The sequence below is a fragment of the Oncorhynchus keta genome, chromosome 23 (genome assembly GCF_023373465.1).
Source record: "Oncorhynchus keta strain PuntledgeMale-10-30-2019 chromosome 23, Oket_V2, whole genome shotgun sequence".
NCBI lineage: Eukaryota > Metazoa > Chordata > Actinopteri > Salmoniformes > Salmonidae > Oncorhynchus > Oncorhynchus keta.
Window position 1 is genome coordinate 22559059 of NC_068443.1, and position 18171 is coordinate 22577229.

The 18171-nt window shown below is 44.9% G+C and overlaps 1 protein-coding gene across 2 annotated transcripts in view; it reads right to left on the reverse strand.

Moving 5' to 3' along the window:
* Nucleotides 1-17601, reverse strand: part of LOC118402526 (tensin-3-like) — a 78556-nt gene extending 60955 nt beyond the window's left edge. The window contains exons 1-2 of one of the 2 annotated variants that reach the window (XM_052476876.1): nucleotides 17482-17601; nucleotides 196-366 (exon numbers count right to left, since the gene is read on the reverse strand). In XM_052476876.1, coding sequence (XP_052332836.1) covers nucleotides 196-345 — 150 coding nt within the window. In that variant the 5' untranslated portion in view covers nucleotides 346-366; nucleotides 17482-17601. Of the gene's footprint in view, nucleotides 1-195; nucleotides 367-14572; nucleotides 14996-17481 lie in introns of those variants that run through there. The other variant, XM_052476875.1, reaches the window with a different exon arrangement.
* Nucleotides 17602-18171: the final 570 nt, after the last annotated feature.

An 18171-nucleotide genomic window follows, 5' to 3' on the forward strand; every position in this document is an offset into this window, starting at 1 on the left:
ATAACAGTCACTTTTTAAACCAAATAAACAAAGCAAACTTTAGATAAACTTTAATGATCTCACTCTGATAGAAATCTGATGTCTGCCACAAGATGTCAGATAAGACAGAAAGGACTAGGTATCTCAATAGTCTATGCACTACAAGTGAGATGAAGAATGGTGTGAGACACATGCACGAGAGTAGTGTTAACTGACCAGGTAGTTATCTGCGTGCTTGGACTTGAGCATCCGTGTGACATCCTTCAGGTTGTGGAGGTAGATCTCTTCTGAGCATGTCCGAGGGAAGGACACGGCAATGATGCGCTCAGTCACGTAGGTCAGGTCAAGTTCGTAACCCTCATCCATTCTCACATCTGGGTCTTCTTCCTGTTGGGAGGGAGGGAAGGAGAGAGAGAGAGAGAGAGAGAGAGAGAGAGAGAGAGAGAGAGAGAGAGAGAGAGAGAGAGAGAGAGAGAGAGAGAGAGAGATGCCTCAGGGCCTGCAACACACTTTCCTCTGCCCATTGACAGGATGCATCTTTTCACTCTAGTCATGTTTGATGAGCAAAGTCCTTGGTGTCAGCCATTGTGCTCTGCCACCCCACTGATACCTTTACAACACAGGAACACAGGCCTACTGTAGATTGTATGACAAAGGAAGACGTATGTTTACGTTTAACTGTCTGTCTGCACAGGTGCCACACTGACTGCCATTATGCCTCATGAGGTTACTGCAGATGATGATGGAACACCATTTCCACTCCTATGTTCACTTTAGTTGTATTCCTCATTTCCATTTACTCCATGGAAAAAGTAACTGCTTTTGAATATGAAAACCAGGAAATGGTCACCAACTGATCATTCTCAAGTTCGCACAGTAAAAACAAGACGGACAACAACAATGAAACAACAACAAAAACATGAAAACTCCGTTGTCTTCCAGTTTAAACCCGTCGTGTGCTGTGTAGTCCTGAAATATGGCTCGTTCCTGTGACCTCATGGTCATGAACTTCCTGTGTAGCTGCTGGGGAGACAGAAAGAAAGCGGGAGAGAGAGGCTCTTATCATCTCTTATCTATCCATCTGTGATCTGTGTTTTGGCCTAGTGCTCTGTCTTTCCTGTCAGCTGGGAAATAGGGAAGTGATTCTTTAAACAACAGGCAGGCAGTTAAGTGGCGCCCCTACGAAGACAAATCCATCCAAAATACCACAATACAAATCCCAGCGTGAATTCTTCTAGGAATCATTTTCACATCAGAATCATGTTCTATTTGTAGGTCATTCTATCAGTTTTATAATCTCAGTAACAACGAGAATCAAAGTAAGGAATCAAACCGAAAGAAGTTTCATAAATTCACAACACACTCAGATCAGTATTGATTTCACGTTAGTTACCACAGAGGGATAGCTTTGGCACGGCTGTGTAGAGATAGAATTACGAAACAACAAAACTCTCAATATCTACGTGTCAGTCTATTGCATGCCTGACCTCTATCTAATCTAGACCAACAGGATGACCATAAATAGTCAGCTTGGAATGTATTTCTGCTCCCACCCTAACACCACACACTCCCAACGACAAAGGGATTGAATCGAAATGTCGTGTTTCAGTCCGGTCACCTGATTGTTTGTTGTGATTAACAGTGAAAAGGTCTGAATGTGCCTGTTACAGTTTTTTACAATCACTTTGGCACTGTTTTTGGGAACCTTGATGTAATTTTTCCAAACTCTAGACACAAACACACAACCAATGATCAAAACGCACATTTTTCAAAGCTTTAACACTCTTTCTAATTGCTTGGATACAATACACATAAAGCTAAGATCACTTGTTCATTGAACTTAAATCACCTGTTCAAAATGACACAACTTAACATCAAAGTATTACCATTTCAAAATGCAATTCACACATTACATCTGAGATGACTGTCTATTCATTTCATTACACTGAGCTAACTATCAATTGATACAACTGCTCAAAATGATAAGTAACTGTTGCGTTACTCTTAATGCATAGTTTTACGGAAACTGACAAGCGATATTCCATGTTTAGATCATGAAGGTTTCAGGATAACGAGATCCATTGACACCAATTACCGTGGAACATTAACCAATTGGACTACATTATCTATGGATGTAATATTTCATCATCATTCTTTATCAGACACTGTTTCTATGGTCACATGTACCACTTTTCCAGACCATGTTTTCAGATTTGACATTACTGTACACTCATCGGCCACTTTATTAAGTACACCAATCTAGTACTTTTGCCTCCACAACAGCCTGAATTATTCACGGTGTTGTTTGTTAAGAGATGCCCTTCTGCACACCATTGTTTTAAACAGCTGTTATTTGAGCATTTGTGGCCTTTCTGTTAGCTTGAATGAGTCTGGAAATTCTCTTCTGACCTCTCTCATGAACAAGGTGGTTTTGCCCCCAGAACTGCCACTCACTGAATGTGTTTTGTTTATCGCACCATTCTCTGTAAACTCTAGAGACGGTAGTGCATAAAAATCCCAGGAAGGCAGCTGTTTCAGAGATGCTGGAATCACCATGTGTGGCATCAACAATCATACCACGGTCAAAGTTGCTTAGATTAAGCATCTTGCCCGTTCTAATGTTTGGTTGAACAACATCTAGAGCTCTCTACTCTATATACTCTATATATTGAGTTGCAGGCAGCCACACGATTCGCTGTTTGAATGTAACCGTCTTTGATGAGCTAAATCAGGTCTGTAGAGCTGATAGCATGACCTATGTCATTGTGTGGGATAACGTCAGGTTCTACTATGCTCAAATGGTGCAAGCATGGTTTCAGGCCCATCCACAATTTACCACCCTGTGCTTACCCCCATACTCTCCTTTCCTTAACCCGATTTAATATTTTTTTCTCCACATGGAGGTGGAAGGTACTGTATATCATAGGCGCCCTCACGAACAAGCCACCCTTCTCCTGGCCATGGATGACGCATGCAATGACATCACGGCAGACCAGTGTCAGGCCTGGATTCACCCGAAGATTCTTCCCAAGATGTTTGGCTAATGAAAACATCCATTGTGATGTGGATGGGAACCTGTGGCCAAATCCACAAGACAGGGTTGATGGAAATATAGAAGTAGTAATCAATCTTTTGTTTAGCTTTTTACAGTAAGCCAGGTGAGGAACACTGCAGTGATGTTTTACACTAAGCCAGGTGAGGAACACTGCAGTGATGTTTTACAGTAAGCCAGGTGAGGAACACTGCAGTGATGTTTTACAGTAAGCCAGGTGAGGAACACTGCAGTGATGTTTTACAGTAAGCCAGGTGAGAAACACTGCAGTGATGTTTTACAGTAAGCCAGGTGAGGAACACTGCAGTAATGTTTTACAGTAAGTCAGGTGAGAAACACTGCAGTGATGTTTTACAGTAAGCCAGGTGAGGAACACTGCAGTGATGTTTTACAGTAAGCCAGGTGAGGAACACTGCAGAGATGTTTTACAGTAAGCCAGGTGAGGAACACTGCAGTGATGTTTTACAGTAAGCCAGGTGAGGAACACAGCAGTGATGTTTTACAGTAAGCCAGGTGAGGAACACAGCAGTGATGTTAAAAAAATAAAATAAAAAAAAGACAGGCTTTTGAAAAATTAACTATTTTTCATAAAATTGTACAGTTATCTTAGCTAGCTGAATTGCTAGCAGAATTGTTTACTTGTTGCTAAGCAGTTGCTAGGGACTCTCCGGGAAGAAGCTAGCTAGCTTACAAAGAATAACAACAAAAAATATCTAGTTAACAGAAGAAAGGAAGACAAAATAAGGACAAAAGAAGGACAGAAGAAAAAGGAAAAGAAAGAGGACAACAAAGTGAAACAGTCAGCACTTCTATTGCAACTTTATTTCGTCGTCCTAACATAGTCTACACTGCTATCTGCCCAGCAGCTAGCCAGCTAGAACGTCCACCGTCTACCGAATAGCAGCACTGTAGAAACTATTACACTCAACTGAACGACTTGATTAGTGTAGTGTTAGCTAGCTACATAGTTGTCTTTGCTGTCTTCGTATCCAAGATAATTGTGTAGTTTAGAGCGTGTAGTCTTAGAGTGATTATCTTAATTTACCGAGGTTAGCTAGCCAGCTATTTGTCGTCCTTAACATAGGAGACATTGCTAGCTAGCCAACAGCTAGCCAACGTCTACTGAATAGAACTTCCGCACTCAACAACCCGGTCGCATTCCGCTTCGCTCCACAGGTAGTATCACATTTTCATTTCATTTCATTACAGCACAACCGTTTGATTTGTTTGATCGTAGCTAGCTACATAGCTAGCTACATAGCTAGCTACATAGCCGTCTGTGTATCAAAGATAATTGTGTAGTCTAGAGCGATTTTCTAGGTTAGCTAGCCAGCTATTGTCGTTCTTTTAACGCAACGTAACGTAATCAACACTGCTAGCTAGCCAGCTAGCCCCCGAATAGCAGCACTGTAGAAACTATTACACTCAACGGAACGACTTGATTAGTGTAGTGTCAACAACGCAGCCACTGCCAGCTAGTCTACAAAGTCAACAACGCAGCCACTGCCAGCTAGCCTACTTCAGCAGTACTGTATCATTTTAATCATTTTAGTCAATAAGATTCTTGCTACGTAAGCTTAACTTTCTGAACATTTGAGACGTGTAGTCCACTTGTCATTCCAATCTCCTTGCATTAGCGTAGCCTCTTCTGTAGCCTGTCAACTATGTGTCTGTATATCCCTGTTATCTCCTCTCTGCACAGACCATACAAACGCTCCACACCGCGTGGCCGCGGCCACCCTAATCTGGTGGTCCCAGCGCGCACGACCCACGTGGAGTTCCAGGTCTCCGGTAGCCTCTGGAACTGCCGATCTGCGGCCAACAAGGCAGAGTTCATCTCAGCCTATGCCTCCTCCAGTCCCTCGACTTCTTGGCACTGACGGAAACATGGATCACCACAGATAACACTGCTACTCCTACTGCTCTCTCTTCGTCCGCCCACGTGTTCTCGCACACCCCGAGAGCTTCTGGTCAGCGGGGTGGTGGCACCGGGATCCTCATCTCTCCCAAGTGGTCATTCTCTCTTTCTCCCCTTACCCATCTGTCTATCGCCTCCTTTGAATTTCATGCTGTCACAGTTACCAGCCCTTTCAAGCTTAACATCCTTATCATTTATCGCCCTCCAGGTCCCCTCGGAGAGTTCATCAATGAGCTTGATGTCTTGATAAGCTCCTTTCCTGAGGACGGCTCACCTCTCACAGTTCTGGGCGACTTTAACCTCCCCACGTCTACCTTTGACTCATTCCTCTCTGCCTCCTTCTTTCCACTCCTTTCCTCTTTTGACCTCACCCTCTCACCTTCCCCCTACTCACAAGGCAGGCAATACGCTCGACCTCATCTTTACTAGATGCTGTTCTTCCACTAACCTCATTGCAACTCCCCTCCAAGTCTCCGACCACTACCTTGTATCCTTTTCCCTCTCGCTCTCATCCAACACTTCCCACACTGCCCCTACTCGGATGGTATCGCGCCGTCCCAACCTTCGCTCTCTCTCCCCCCCTACTCTTCCTCTTCCATCCTATCATCTCTTCCCTCTGCTCAAACCTTCTCCAACCTATCTCCTGATTCTGCCTCCTCAACCCTCCTCTCCTCCCTTTCTGCATCCTTTGACTCTCTATGTCCCCTATCTTCCAGGCCGGCTCGGTCCTCCCTCCCCTCCCGCTCCGTGGCTCGACGACTCATTGCGAGGTCACAGAACAGGGCTCCGGGCAGCCGAGCGGAAATGGAGGAAAACTCGCCTCCCTGCGGACCTGGCATCCTTTCGCTCCCTCCTCTCTACATTTTCCTCCTCTGTCTCTGCTGCTAAAGCCACTTTCTACCACTCTAAATTCCAAGCATCTGCCTCTAACCCTAGGAAGCTCTTTGCCACCTTCTCCTCCCTCCTGAATCCTCCCCCCCTCCTCCTCTCTGCAGATGACATCGTCAACCATTTTGAAAAGAAGGTCGACGACATCCGATCCTCGTTTGCTAAGTCAAACGACACCGCTGGTTCTGCTCACACTGCCCTACCCGGTGCTCTGACCTCTTTCTCCCCTCTCTCTCCAGATGAAATCTCGCGTCTTGTGACGGCCGGCCGCCCAACAACCTGCCCGCTTGACCCTATCCCCTCCTCTCTTCTCCAGACTATTTCCGGAGACCTTCTCCTTTACCTCACCTCGCTCATCAACTCATCCCTGACCGCTGGCTACGTCCCTTCCGTCTTCAAGAGAGCGAGAGTTGCACCCCTTCTGAAAAAACCTACACTCGATCCCTCCGATGTCAACAACTACAGACCAGTATCCCTTCTTTCTTTTCTCTCCAAAACTCTTGAACGTGCCGTCCTTGGCCAGCTCTCCCGCTATCTCTCTCAGAATGACCTTCTTGATCCAAATCAGTCAGGTTTCAAGACTAGTCATTCAACTGAGACTGCTCTTCTCTGTATCACGGAGGCGCTCCGCACCGCTAAAGCTAACTCTCTCCCTCTGCTCTCATCCTTCTAGACCTATCGGCTGCCTTCGATACTGTGAACCATCAGATCCTCCTCTCCACCCTCTCCGAGTTGGGCATCTCCGGCGCGGCCCACGCTTGGATTGCGTCCTACCTGACAGGTCGCTCCTACCAGGTGGCGTGGCGAGAATCTGTCTCCTCACCACGCGCTCTCACCACTGGTGTCCCCCAGGGCTCTGTTCTAGGCCCTCTCCTATTCTCGCTATACACCAAGTCACTTGGCTCTGTCATAACCTCACATGGTCTCTCCTATCATTGCTATGCAGACGACACGCAATTAATCTTCTCCTTTCCTCCTTCTGATGACCAGGTGGTGAATCGCATCTCTGCATGTCTGGCAGACATATCAGTGTGGATGACGGATCACCACCTCAAGCTGAACCTCGGCAAGACGGAGCTGCTCTTCCTCCCGGGGAAGGACTGCCCGTTCCATGATCTCCCTATCACGGTTGACAACTCCATTGTGTCCTCCTCCCAGAGCGCTAAGAACCTTGGCGTGATCCTGGACAACACCCTGTCGTTCTCAACTAACATCAAGGCGGTGGCCCGTTCCTGTAGGTTCATGCTCTACAACATCCGCAGAGTACGACCCTGCCTCACACAGGAAGGTCCTAATCCAGGCACTTGTCATCTCCCGTCTGGATTACTGCAACTCGCTGTTGGCTGGGCTCCCTGCCTGTGCCATTAAACCCCTACAACTCATCCAGAACGCCGCAGCCCGTCTGGTGTTCAACCTTCCCAAGTTCTCTCACGTCACCCCGCTCCTCCGCTCTCTCCACTGGCTTCCAGTTGAAGCTCGCATCCGCTACAAGACCATGGTGCTTGCCTACGGAGCTGTGAGGGGAACGGCACCTCAGTACCTCCAGGCTCTGATCAGGCCCTACACCCAAACAAGGGCACTGCGTTCATCCACCTCTGGCCTGCTCGCCTCCCTACCACTGAGGAAGTACAGTTCCCGCTCAGCCCAGTCAAAACTGTTCGCTGCTCTGGCTCCCCAATGGTGGAACAAACTCCCTCACGACGCCAGGACAGCGGAGTCAATCACCACCTTCCGGAGACACCTGAAACCCCACCTCTTTAAGGAATACCTAGGATTGGATAAAGTAATCCTTCTCACCCCCCTTAAAAGATTTAGATGCACTATTGTAAAGTGGCTGTTCCACTGGATGTCATAAGGTGAATGCACCAATTTGTAAGTCGCTCTGGATAAGAGCGTCTGCTAAATGACTTAAATGTAATGTAAATGTAATGTTTTACAGTAAGCCAGGTGAGGAACACAGCAGTGATGTTTTACAGTAAGCCAGGTGAGGAACACTGCAGTGATGTTTTACAGTAAGCCAGGTGAGGAACACTGCAGTGATGTTTTACATTAAGCCAGGTGAGGAACACTGCAGTGATGTTTTACAGTAAGCCAGGTGAGGAACACTGCAGTTGACCTTTAACTGTTTTTTCTTTTTTTGTAGTTAATTATTTTTGTTTTGATTCAAAGAAACCTATGTTGTGATTTGATTGTATTTCATCAATAAATGTAATATCTTGTTAAATGATTCCACTGTGTCTGTAGTATTCTCTCTACTAGTCCTTTTACAGTGATGTATTTACGTGTAGTAGCATAATGAAACATGTATCACATATTTTGTACTATAATATTTAATGAGTGTATGAACAACTACACAGTGAAACTATAGGTATCTTGTGTGTGGGTGATCTAAATGAATGTTCCTATGGTATTTCATGATAAATTAGTTATTTGAACCAATGATTCTGCAAGTGCAAGGTTTCTTCAACGATATGAATGCACAATGCAATGTTTTTAACATTGGACAGCCTGTGTTACAAGTGATGGCCGTTTTGAGTTTTGTGTCTTGTGTCTAGAGTTTTGAAAAAGGACCACAAGGTTCTGAAATTAGTGCCAAAGTGATTGTTAAAAACTGTAATCAAGTCTGAAGTGACTGCAGGCTAAAGGCAAACACTTTGAAGGACTCTGGAGAAAGGGGCCAGGACCATAAAACCAGGGGGCCGTGGACTACTGCACCCAGGGGCTTAAACCCCTCAGAGAAGAATGAAAAGGGGCTGTGTGTGCGTGTGTGTGTGTGTGCATGTGTGCGTGTGTGTGTGTGTGTGTGTGTGTGTGTGTGTGTGTGTGTGTGTGTGTGTGTGTGTGTGTGTGTGTGTGTGTGTGTGTGTGTGTGTGTGTGTGTGTGTGTGTGTATGTAGGGGGTGTCACAAGGGTCTGCAGTTAGTGTAATAGCAGGGTATGTCCATTTTCTCCGGAAGCTGCAGGAAAAACTGTCTATCAGAAATGTATGAAAAGGTTGACTGGCCAACATTTGAGGGTTGTGTTTTCAGTGGCGGAGGGGACTAGGTGAGAGGGAGATTGGACTGGACTGTGTTTAAGAAAGTGTCAGAGCATAGTTTCAGAGAGAGGAGATGGGTAACCTCCAGTACTTTACCTTCAATCCCCAAGCCATAAGATTGCTAAATAGAGAACAAAATGGCTACATGGACTACCTGAGTTGACCCTTGTATTTTTTATTTTTTTTGGCACTGTCTCTCTGCACACTCACGCACACTGACACTCCAACACACAAACACACACACACATACACACAAACACACACACGCAAATGCACCCAAACACACACTTAATTTGCTCACACAAATAACATTTATACTGACTCTACACACACGCACACACACACTCACACACAAACATAATATACACTGATGCTACTCTGTTTGCCATATATCTTAAAATAAAAATCTTGACGCCTAGTCAACTTACCCCTATACATACAGTACTGTATCTACCTCTATCACTCCAGTATCCCTGCACATTGTAAATATGCTATTGGAACTGACCCTGTATATGTGTTTTTGTTCTACCTTATGTTACTTTTAGAACTACATTGATATTGATAACTTTATTTTGGGTATAGAAAGACATTTCACTGTACTTAATAAAGTTATTCAAAACGCTGAGGTTAAAGCCTGTTTGAGTTGAAAGTCTGTTTGCGGTTAAAGTCTGTGTTTGATAGTCGGCCCTTGATAAGGTATTTGATAGAATCAATGTGGGCAAAGTCTTCCTCATCCCACGAAGCTCTATGGAGGGTAGGCCAACATTATATTGACGTTTAATTATTTCATGAAGACTATCCTACTTTTTTTTAGCATTAGATACATCAAACATATTTCAGAGTATACCTGATGACAAATCTACATTCCGATGTGAGCACAGATATTTTAAACAAGTTAGGGAAACCCACTCATCTATTTCATGTAATCCTAAAACTCCATCCCATATCAATATAAATCATCCAGACATACTCTACACTGCGGTAGTTCCTTTCAACTAAACCTCTCTCTCTCATAGTCCCATTCTGTCTCTCATCAGTCATGTCAGGAAAACAGCAGTGACTTGCCCCAACATGCACTACAGATCATTGCTCTTTAATTTACAAGGAGTGCTTTTGTTCCTGGTTCAGGGCATGGCGCTCGGCCACAAGGGCACAACACAACAACCGTCCCAGGCAGCCGAGCTAAGGATCGGAAAGCACAGCCCACCCATGGCACAATGACTGGGAGTAGACAGTAGAGTAATGGCGGATGAGAAGGCGTAGGCCTAAGCTAGGCAGAGTGGTGTTTGAAAAGTAGGTTGCCAGCAGCAGGCTTCATAGAGAACAAGCTGAAACAGGTATACCAGTGTAGGTAAGGATTCTAGGGGATTTAGGTGTCTACTCTGGAACCCCTGGCTGACACAGCCCCTGGAGGTATGGGTAAATGCTGGCTGGGCTGTGGTGCGTGGGCGCTGTCAGCGAGGCTTAGATGTATATAGATCACTCAGCACTGTGAGGCCTGGGACTGCGTCTCAATAGTCTCCAATGGTTTCCTTTCTTTCAGTCATCATGAAGGAGAGGTCTGAGGCGAAGAGAGGTACCACCTCAGATTATTGATACCCAGCCCTGATCAGTCCTGGAAACTACACCTCTCACCTGGCTGTAGTTGACACTGCATGTAATGTTCCATATTTAATTGCAGGGAAATGGAACCTTTATTTAATTAGGCAAGTCAGTTAAGAACAAATTCTTATTCACAGTGACAGCCTACGCAGAGGAAACACTGAGCGCTGTTGATATGCTGAGGATAAAATCCACCAACTAGTAATCAATGTTGGTCAGCCTCAGAGGATGGAAACGTGGCCCAATCATGTGAACAGTGACATCATGGTTGTTTTCATTTTTTAGCACATGTTGGTGACAACGGTTGACAAAAACTCAGCATTCTGGCCTGTCACAAATAATAAAGTCATCCAATTGGGATCATAGGATTGGACGACAGCAACAAAGTCCAATGAAGACATCCAAGTTTTGTTTGTATGTTATTCGTCCGGTTGCTACACGTCTTCAGAATCCTCAGTTACGTTTTCCACGAAAGGCACATTCGGGTGATCATGATGGAGTGGAGACTGTGTGTATGTATGTGTGACTGTGAGAGTGATTTGTAAAAAAAAACATAAAAAACATATATATGGATGGATATTGAAATTAAGCATTAGATGTGGATGAAACTCAAGAGAAGTGAAACAAGCATAAACTATGGCTGTTAAAGGAATGGAAACACGGAGAGAGGGAGTCCTTGGTGTAGAGGGAAAAGGAGCAGCACATGAACCAGCTTAAGGTGAGGGAAGCAGCGTAATCCTTTAAAGACAGTGTCTTAAGCCACACGGAGGGGATAAAACTCACTCTGCAGCCATAAAGTCCACAGTGCTTACTACCACAGCTGGCCATCTTTAGAAGTCCTAATCATTGTTTTATTGGTAAATATCTTTCATATGTCCTGACTTACCAAGCAGGTACTATTTCACCAGCAGTGTCTGGCCAGAAACCAGATCAATAACTACAATAATAGCCATGTCTTACTAAATTAGGCATATTTCAATGGACCAGTAGATTAGTCAATAAATACGGGAGGTATTGAACAGGGAAAGAATGTAGTGAACAAAGTCCATGATTTAAAGATCAATGGGATATTATTTGGCATCAAATAGGCACCGTCTACTCAATCATTTGACTGCTCAGGAATAGCCAATATTCCTTATTGGATGTAGGTTCACCACACTATTACTTTCTTAGGATATATTGCCAACATGTGATGGCCAACAATCACCCTTTGGCTGGCTCGTGGTAAGTTCCATTCCATGACTCAAAACATCAAATGTAGAAGTGTTCCTATTGGCTGGCCTTGGTTCATGACTGACAGTTTGTGGCAGTGCAGTCCATTATTGGGTTAGTTGAGAATTCACCACGGTCACATTAAACCAAAATATGTTCCAGTGGTGAAAAGGAGAGCAGACGGATCTCCACCAACTTAACACTCCAGAAAAGAAACCTCCCAGTTCTCTCTGAACCAAACATTGCCAGAACCCAAATCTATGGTCAATAAAGTAGAGTCAGCTTCTCCACCAGGACCTAAAGTTAATATGGTATTAACAAGGTGAATGTGCCATACTTCCATTTATGAATAAGTGGAATGAAGGATGAAAGCTAAGTAAACAAAATTTGATATTTCTGCAAGAGAGGATATGGCTCAGTACAGCCAAGCATGGGAGGACTTGGCTGTGCTGTGGACCGATGTAAAAACCAGCCACACATAGCCTACTGTCTCTCTGGGAGTCAGTGTGCTTGGTTCGGCAGCCAGGGAAACATTCATCTTCGACCCTCAGCCACACCAAACATGTTTTTGAACGTTTCAGGAAGTCCGGCTGCTTATGGGGAGACTGCTAAGGTGGAATGTTTTTTAATGGGCCCTAGTCATATGTCATTTTCAACCCGTCCTTTAACCTTTCAGTACTAGTAGGATCTCCGCTGGCTTTGGGTCACAGAGTTAAGGCCTCTGCAAACAAGCATATGAGTTCAATGGAGCATTGGAATTCTTATATTGTTTCCAATGTTGTCTTTGTGTCTTTCTTGTCCAACTCTATTTTATAGGGAGTGTACACACACAATATGGAAGGTTGGAATAGCTGAGCCTGCGCTTTAGTTTTGTATGGCTGAGGTTCAACTCTTCACCTCAACACTGCATGTTCTTTGCTTGTGGTGCGGTATATCACTTCTCAGTGCTACTGCTAGTTTGCATAGACTGTGGGCTCCTGAAGGTATTTAGCATTCAAATCTGGACACCATCTAATAACCCACCCTAATTCCCATCAGTCAGTCAGACAGAGCACCATGCATGCTCTTATACCTGGCATGAATAGAAGCAGCAGCAGCAGCAGCACACTTTAAACAGTCAGGGAGGATAACATCTCCCACAACAACATAATAGGCTGGATGGATGAAGTGGCTTTGGGGAGAAGAGGCCATAGTTTGTTCTGCCTGTTTCCTGTCTCGCTCGATGCATTTACGCTGTGGCTTTGAGGCCCATTCAACACCGAAGGGCCGAAATAAACAAAACGGTGGAATCTGTAAAAGCAGCAGGAGGGGGAACTGGAGAAAAGGGGATATTTTTAATGCTGTTTATTTAGCAATTCTGGAACTCAAACATATAGTTGTGTCTCATTTTCACAGGATGTTTTGAAGGGAAATGAAAGCGAGCTGCTTCCCTGCCTCTGGCTGAATCTGTGTGCAGCAGCAGCACCCACCAGCCTCCTAAAGCACCACCTAATTACCACCTTCGTTCCCAAGGTCATAGAGGAATGCGTTCCAAAATGGATTACCCTCCCGTTTTCTCTCTCTCTCTCAGTGCTCTCCCTCTCTTCACTCTGGCTAATGGCTTACATATGTGTGCTGTGTGGCTAGCTGCTCCTTTCTGTGACACTATACTGCCCCAGCAGCTCTCAGCCCTACAGTCAGTCCCTGCCCTGTGAAGAACAGAATGCCCTTTTCTACTTAGCTTACTGTACACACACACTAGCCTTCTTCCAAACCACATTATCAGGGTCCTATCCATCTGTCTCTCAGCTAGCTCTTTGTAATCTCTCTTTTATCAAAGGTAGAGAGAGAGACAGAGAACTCCCATGTTTTCTGTGTTCTTTCTACACTTGTCTCACAGTTCCTATTGATAGTTAAACATTATCTGTATGTGTGTGTTCTTATGTGTGTGTTCATGGTGCAGTAGAGCTTTTCTTCTGTTTGTTTTAAAGATAGATAGCTACAGGAAGGAGAGAAATGGAGATATCTAGACAGGTAAGGAGGAGGGTGTAGCCAATGTGAGGTAAGAGGGACTCTTGTACATGTCATCAACAATGGCTGCCTAAAAAGTGCAGCCCCGAGGCCTGGAATACCACGCAGCAGCTGTGGCTTGAAGAATATGTTTATCTCTCTTTCTCTTTCCATCTTTTCTTCCTCCCAGCAGACCAGCCATTCAACAAATTTAGTAAAAAATGAAATGAAAAATTAAATGCTGCAGACTCATTGAGGACTATGCTAGCTCTGAAGGGTCTCCAGCACAGCAAAGCCCCAACTATCATGGAGTACCAAACCATTACAAAAGAAAGCTTAACCAGTAGGACATTCACAGTGGCGCGATTCTCTCACTGTGTGAAAAGCTGCCGCCGAAGCTTGATGAAGAGATCATGGTTTTTTAATTAACAACACTCACTATATCATTCAAAGAAATCACACCCACACTGCACGTTGAGTTTGAATGACCCCCTTCTCTCTCTTCAGAATTCCGCATGCCCCCCCCCCTCGCTGACACACACACACACACACACACACACACACACACACACACACACACACACACACACACACACACACACACACACACACACACACACACACACACACACACACACACACACACACACACACACACACACACGTAGGGCACAGAGCCAAAGTAAATAGAGACTAAGCAATGCCCCCATTTTATATTTTGAATGAATTCCACTGAATGAAATGTGCTTGAACCACAGGATAAAGAGAGAAGCATTGATAACATCACCAGACTGCATGAAACTACTCAAGAACTGATTTGAAGTACTAGCACAACACAAAAACCATCTCCCCTGCAAGTTAAACACTACAAACTACTTAAAACTCCAAACCTTACCGTTTCAAAACTGAAAATAGGAACTTTTATTCTCCTTCTTCCTTTGAAATCCCTTGTCAATCAGACACTGCTGAAAAAGAAGAGGGTGATAATGTCCAGGCAAAGAAGAGATGATGAGGTTTAGTTTAGGTCCCGTCACACAGGCTTAGAGGAGGCTGACTGGCTCATTCTCCTGTGCTGGAATGCGGTTGCAGGGTGATCAGAGGCACTTCTGTGAGCTCACTTTGTCCGGCTTTGCCGCCCCCACTGCTGCTCCCTCCCAGGCTGTTGCAGCTGACTCCTACTACTGGCTGTTGGCTTCTGTTGGCCTTGTTAAAATGGAAGCCCTACTCTGTTCCTGAACTGCTGCACTGCACTGCTCTGCTCCACTCAACCCCCAACACACTTCCTTCAGTCAGTGAAGGCTGCTAGGTGCTGCAGCAGACACAAGTCCTGGCATGGGATAGTCCTCCCACTGTGGCTGGGCTGGGGCTGCCTCCCTCGCTGATCCCTCCCTCTTCCACTCTCCCTCCCTCCTCCCTTTCCACCCACTCCACCTCTCTCTCACTCACACACATTCTCATAATGCCTCCATGTCTGCTTCAGTTTTTGCCAGAGCGGGCCAGTGGATGGACACACACACACACGCACACACACACACACACACACACACACACACACACACACACACACACACACACACACACACACACACACACACACACACACACACACACACACACACACACACACACACACACACACACACACACACACACACACACACACACACACACACACACACACACACACGTACACACACATAGACACACAGAGTTGACAGGGGGATGGGTGGGGGTGATGGAACATTATGCTGAACATTTGATCAGCTGGTAAGACAAAAATCATTTAAATCTATTCTGCTTAGTTGAGCCATTTGTTGAAGTGTCTGGAGCCCTCAAGGAAATGCACAACATGACCAAAAGTATGTGGACACCTCCTTGTCAAACATCTCATTCCAAAATCATGGGCATTAAAATGGAGTTGGTCCCCCCTTTGCTGCTACAACAGCCTCCACTCTTCTGGGATTTGCTTCCATTCAGCCACAAGAGCATTAGTTCGGTCGGGCACTGATGCTGGGCGAATAGTGTTGAGGTCAGGGCTCTGTGCAGGCCAGTCAAGTTCTTCCACACCAATCTCAGCAAACCATTTCTGTATGGACCTCGCGTCATGGAGGCACTGTCATGCTGAAACAGGAAAGGGCCTTCCCCAAACTGTTGCCACAAAGTTGGAAGCGCAGAATCATCTAGAATGTATGTATGCTGTAGTGTTAAGATTTCCCTTCCCTGGAACTAAGGGGACTAGGCCGGACCATGAAAAACAGTCATCGACCATTATTCCTCCTACACCAAACTTTACAGTTGGCACCATGCATTGGGACAGGTAGTGTTCTCCTTGCGGCCGCCAAACCCAGATTCGTCTGTCGGACTGCCAGATGGTGAAGCGGGCTGCTCGGCCAAGGAAATCCATTTCATGAAGTTCCCAACAAACAGTTATTGTGCTGACGTTGTTTACAGAGGCCGTTTATAACTCAGTAGTGAGTGTTGCAACCGAGGACAGACGATGTTTACACGCGACACGCTTCAGCACTCGGCGGTCCCGTTGTGTGAGCTTGTGTGGTGTACCACTTCGCGGCTGAGCCGTTGTTGCTCCTAAACGTTTCCACTTCACAATAACAGCACTTACAGTTACATTTACATTACATTTAAGTCATTTAGCAGACGCTCTTATCCAGAGCGACTTACAAATTGGTGCATTCACCTTATGACATCCAGTGGAACAGCCACTTTACAGTTGACCAGGGCAGCTCTAGCAGGGCAGAAATTTGACAAACTGACTTGTTGGAAAGGTGGCATCCTATGACAAGTGCAACGTTGAAAGTCTCTGAGTTCTTCAGTAAGGCCATTCTACTGCCAATGTCAGTCTATGGAGATTGCATGGCTGTCGAGCACACATGGCTGTGTGCTCGATTTTATACACCTGTCAGAAACGGGTGTGGCTGAAATAGCAGAATCCCCTAATTTTAAGGGTTGTCCACATACTTTTGTATATATATATATTGTTATTTTACCTTTATTTAACTAGGCAAGTCAGTTAAGAACAAATTCTTATTTTCAATGACGGCCTAGGAACAGTGGGTTAACTGCCTGTTCAGGGGCAGAAGGACAGATTTGTACCTTGTCAGCTCGGGGATTTGAACTTGCAACCTTTCGGTCCAACACTCTGATCACTAGGCTACCCTGCCGCCCCGGTAGCTCTTACAAGGGTGACCTTCAAGCTCATTATAATGTACAGTATATACACCATATACAGCTGGTAAAAATGAATAAAGATGGGACCACCATCAAAATATGTAATTGACTATTGATTGTCATCTGTCAATAGATGTATAGTAAGTATCAGATGAGAGGTATTCCCTATGCAGCAATATTTGTTTGTGTTTGGTTTATTGTGTTTGTTTTATATGTATTTTCATCTATAGATCAGTCTAAAATATGATCATTATAATGTTTATCCATCTGAACTGTTTATTTTTCTATGAATATTTGGCATATTATCTAGAATGAAGCAAGTCAAGACGACACATGAAGAACGGAAGTGGGTTACAGCAATACCAACCACTGGGACCACATTAAATGTAAGTAAGACAACAGACCAAATTTAAGTACATAGACCTACAGTAACTATCGGCAACAACAGCTATACCAACCCCCAGGACGTGTGACATGTTGACGTGGAAGAAAGTACATAACCCGAAACTTACAATGAATACATTGTAATGACAGACCATCTCTATAGAGTAGGTTGCAGTCGCCACAGGGTTTCAGAAGAACACATTTTGAACACTATTGAAATTCACTTAACTGTACCTTCTGTTGTGTAGCAGTGTTACAATGACCCGTGGCATGTTGGAGATGATTCAGTTCTTTGGTAGCCGACCTGAGGACAGTGGAATCTGGCTTACATAACAGCACTTTGTGAGTGGCGAACCTTGGTTACTGAAGGAGTGACCAGCTAATGATTGACTCTGTCCAAAATAAACCCTGCCATTGTTCTAAAAAACAGTCCTCATATCACCAGCCTACACACACACTGACAATTCTGGGTTGTTGTCATCTAAAACAGCTTCCTGTTAGTATATCATCTTATGAAAGGATTGCATACGTTTTCATAATGTGGCTTATTTGCAGTTGTCAGTTAAGATTGTGTGGTAAATTTCCACAGCAACAAAATATTTAGAACAGTGTATGAGTGGAATGGGACTTGTTCTTCAATAACCCCATTGAGTTTGTCAGAGCGCAAGCCAACTCCCTGGGCAAACCGTCAATGATTAGCCGTTAGCACCATCTATGGGTGAACCCACTATTGGTGCATTTCCACAGAGGATTTACATTTGTTGGCTCCTGGGACTCACTGGGCCTGGGCCTCGGTGGACCTGCTCTGACTTGGGGCCAAGGCAAGGCCTGCTGGTGCTATTCAGGCTGCATTTACATAACAATGGATAACAGTGTACATAGGTTTACACCTTCGACAGGTAACGCCTCACAAAGCAACTGTTT